The sequence below is a fragment of the Paroedura picta genome, chromosome 2 (genome assembly GCF_049243985.1).
Source record: "Paroedura picta isolate Pp20150507F chromosome 2, Ppicta_v3.0, whole genome shotgun sequence".
In the NCBI taxonomy this organism is placed as follows: domain Eukaryota; kingdom Metazoa; phylum Chordata; class Lepidosauria; order Squamata; family Gekkonidae; genus Paroedura; species Paroedura picta.
The window spans coordinates 77990785-77995130 of record NC_135370.1 but is presented as its reverse complement, the minus strand read 5'-3'; the positions used below and the strand labels follow the sequence as shown (position 1 = coordinate 77995130).

Genomic DNA, 4346 nt, shown 5'->3' with positions numbered 1-4346 from the left:
AGGGAAGCCTCCGCAGTGACTGCAGAGCAGGAGGAGGAGTTTTTCAGGATAGGTTTCATTTCTCCTGGAGACAGTAGAATGAAGTCAGATGACTCCGTGACTCATGAAATCCCCTGAGGCTGGGCACACCCAGCCGGGGTTTCCCTTCCACAAAGAGATTGGACAGCTGAAAGTTTCCCCCTCCCCTTAAAAAAAAAAAGAACCTTAACTTCCTTTAGAGGAAGCAATCTCAGCATGAAACAAGCCCAGTGCCTTTCAGAAAGGTAACACAGCTGTGGAAGGACGCAAAAGATCTGAAGGCTGCTTTTGCCAAGACTTAGAAAGTAAGTGGCCTTTCCCTCCCTCCACAATGGCTTTTTGGCTCTGGCCCCTTCTGCTTCTCCTGAGGGCAGAGGGCACAGGGGCCCAGGGTCCTGGTTTCCAGACCTGCAAGAGTGCTGGTGGCTTAAAAGTGCTGGAAGTGCTGCCAGGGGGTGGCTGGGACAACTTGCGAAATGTGGAGATGGGGCAAGTGATGAGCCTCAATTACTCCCTGTGCCGGACCACTGAAGATGGTGACTATCTCATTCCTAACGATGTCTTTGTGGTGCCCCACAAGAAGAGCACTGTGGAAGTGCACTCAGAGCTCATTGAGGACTGGGTGGTGTATACAGATGCCTTTGCTCAGTCTGTCAATGCTGAGGCTTCCTTCCTCTCTGTGCTTAACGGCAAGTTCTCAGAGAGCTCCCAGAAGACCAAGATGCACAATGTCTACGATGAAACGATCACCACACGGGTGCAGGCACGGTACCACATCTATTCTGTGAAAGCCCGTCCATCCTTCACTTTCCAAGAAGACTTCCGCCACCAACTTGTGGCCATTGGCAACCAGCTGGAGAATAACCAGAGCCGAACTGCTGAGTACCTGGCAGAGATGCTTGTTCTCAACTATGGCACACACGTCCTCACCGACCTGGAAGCTGGAGCCAGCTTAATCCAAGAGGACCAGGTGAAGCGCAAGTTTGTGATGGATAAAGAGACGGAGAAAGGAGGAGTCACTGCTTCAGCATCCACCACCTTTTTCAGCAAGGTCAATGTGGGAATGGGTGCCTCTGTGCAAATCCAAGATGAGTTGACCAAGAGCTATCTGGAGAACACCGTGGATTCTAAAATAGAAGGCTGGGGCAGTGTTCCCTTCTATCCTGGCATCACCCTCCAGAAGTGGCAGGAGGGCATTCCCAACCATTTAGTGGCTATAGGCAAAGCCGGGTTGCCACTGCCATTTTTCATCACCCCTGAGGCCTTGCCAGAACTGCCGGAACCCACCGTAAGACAAGTGGCCACTACAGTGGAAAATGCCATCCGCCTGTATTATGCTGTCAACACCCATCCAGGCTGCATCAAGCCTGATTCTAGTAACTTCAACTATCAGGCTAATGTGGATGACGGGTCGTGCCAAAAACCCAACACCAACTTCACTTTTGGTGGAGTCTTCCAGGAGTGCCATGGTGTGTCTGGCAGGAACGCAGAAGAACTTTGTCAGACTTACCATATACAGAATCCACTGACGGGGAGCTACTCTTGCCCTACTAACTTTTCCGCTGTGTTGCTGCATGGAGAGGAACGTACAGGTAGCAAACCCCAAACAGAGTGCCACAAGCAATGCTACACCTGCTGGCTGTTCTTTAGTTGCTGCAAAACTGTGTGTGGTACCCGTTACTATGCCAGCACGGTGCGGTTCAATGCCTACTGGTGTGCTGCTACAGGAGCGGTGCCTCAGGGCTCCGGTGTCCTCTTTGGAGGGCTGTATAGTACTGGGCAGGAGAACCCAGTTTCCAGGACCTATGCCTGCCCATCCTACTTTTTCCCGCTGGTCCTGTTTGATAACCTAAAGGTGTGCATCAGCAGTGATTATGAGATGGGATCTCGCTTTGCAGTGCCCTTTGGTGGCTTCTTTAGCTGTCAGACTGGCAACCCTTTGGCTGGGCTGCTGAAAGGACAGAGTCCTGGGATCCTTCAGGACTTTTTCTACCAGGACTCCCCTACCGAATTCCCCATGAAATGCCCAACTGGGTACAGCCAACACAAGGCCTATTTGAGTGATGGCTGCCAAATCCTCTATTGCTTGCAGGCTGGGACACTTTTTGGGCAGCAATTAGCTCCTGTCAAGCTGCCACCCTTCTTACGCGTGCCATCCACCAATGCCAGCCTTCCTGAAACCATCCTGGTGAGCTCTGACAGTAGCCAAGCCTGGGTGAAAGTACGTGAGAGTGGGAGCTGGCGACTGGCCAATGCTACAGATGAGAAGTCGATGGCTCGACTTTTCCAGGGACAGTTAAGTTCAGGACCATCTGGAGGCACCATTGCTGGGATCTCAGTGGCAGTGCTCAGTGTCTTGGCAGCAGCCATTGCTGTGGCTGTTTACAAGGTCTGGCGCTATAAGAATCGAGGATACCAGGAAATGCAAAGCCCATCTATAGTAGAAGATCAAGGCAGCTATGGAACCACCACATCTGCCCCAGAATTCAGTGCTGCCTGAGGCATCCTTTGTCCCTGGATCCTGGGAAACAGGGAGAATGATAAATGGTGGGGGTGGGAGAGAAGCTAGTATGAATTGTCGCTTTCCTGGTATGGAAACCAACATTTATATAAATAATTTGAGCAGAATTTAAATAATTTGAGCCCTCTTAAGGGACAATGGTTTGTGTATATTGTTGGGCAAATCCATGTGAATTTAGCAATTAGTGAGAAAATAAGGCAGCAGTAATTGCAGGTGAACGTAGGGGGAGAGAGGGTGGACTAAACTCCTTTTGCAGTGAGGAGAACTTCGCATCATGGCAATAAATAATTTGGTAACGGTCCTGCTTTTACAGGCATGAAAATCTAAATAGTGGAGGAGGGGATAAAAAGGCTGTGGTCTGTGATTTGGGTGCAGGGAGGCTTCCAAGTGATGTTGCGTAGTTCGAGTCAGGAGGGTGGCTGTGTTGGTCCGAAGCTGCAGAACAAAGCCTGAGTTCAGGGGCACCTTTCAGCCCAACCAAGTTTCTGGCTAGGTGCCAGCTTCCATGTGCACACGCACGGAATCTCACACCTAGATTGAAACTTCAGATTCAGACACAAAGGCTTATACCTTGAATAAAATGTTGTTGGTCTTAAATAGCATTGTTAGTTATTTTGTCTTTTTACTGGGTTTGTAACCTCTTAATTGAAACAATATTTCTCAGGAGTCAACTTCTGCCTCTTTTTTATCTGAAAATAAACTGTTTTATACTTTTATGCCTGGTGTGACCACTTTTTATCTCCATGCTATATTTTTGCTACTTGGGTGAGGAATAAACTGGGCTACTGCAGAGTTGCTGCTTACTGTTAAGGAGGGGAAAGAGCTTCAAACCAAATGTGCTTAATAGTTTTCTAGCAGGAACCACTTCTGAATTCCTTTATTCATCCCCTGAATTGGGCTCTTATTATATTTTCAGTACCTTCATCCACCTCAGTACTCAGGTAAACATACAGATAATTATTTTCTTGTTATAATAGCCATCCTACTAAACAAAATTGGGAGGGGGGGGGGTTTACCAAGGGCTTCCCACTGAGTTTCCTAATCTTGCTGTGATTTGATGCCAGTTGTTCTTTATCCAATGTTTTGGCCCTTATAGCATTCGGGTATATTTTCTAACGGGAAAACAAAGAGCTTGAATGTCACTTGTACAGATTTTTCATTAGTTTACGCGTTCTGTATGGTACAGAACATCAGTTTAGGACAGGGAGACACTTGGTTTTAATTGCCACTCACTGGTAAACTAATTAGGTGACCTTTGGCCAGTAAAATCTCAAGCTGTCCTACCCCAAAGAGTTGTTTCCGAGGATGAAACAAAGGAAGGAAGATGCATGAATACTGCCCTGAGCTTCTTAGAGGAAGAGGGTTGAAATACAAACATAATAGCTGATTTTTTTAGAAGCCTTATTCTATTAGAGTCCTAAATCTATTGGATTATGTGGATTTAAGATTTGGTGTAACTCTTTTTAGGATTGCACTGTAACTTGCTTTATCAATACAATGACAAGATTGCATAGTGTTTGAACGAACAATGTGCAAGCATGTGACCCTTCTGGCAAGTCAGCAGAGTGCTGATTCAGGTTTTATTGCAGTTGCTTTTTCTCGCATACATGAAACAGCTCTTCGTACTCTTCCACAGGAGTCAAAGCCCAAGATAAGCACGTTTAGTAACAAACTGGTTTGTAATCTAAGTTTCCATTGAATCATTGCTTAATCACTAATATTTCAGTTCCCTGCATTTTTTGTTTCCCCCAATGGCTAAATTTCAGTTCTATGTGATCTGGGGCAGGGATCTGTGTTCTGGTTATGC

At 47.0% G+C, this 4346-nt stretch overlaps 1 protein-coding gene across 1 annotated transcript; it reads left to right on the top strand.

Annotated features, from left to right (window-relative positions):
* Nucleotides 1–206: 206 nt before the first annotated feature.
* On the top strand, nucleotides 207–3255 carry LOC143829715 (macrophage-expressed gene 1 protein-like). Its single transcript, XM_077321041.1, has one exon. The coding sequence runs from the start codon at nucleotides 350–352 to the stop codon at nucleotides 2516–2518; it is 2169 nt and encodes a 722-aa protein (XP_077177156.1). The 5' UTR covers nucleotides 207–349; the 3' UTR covers nucleotides 2519–3255.
* The last annotated feature ends 1091 nt before the right edge of the window (nucleotides 3256–4346 follow it).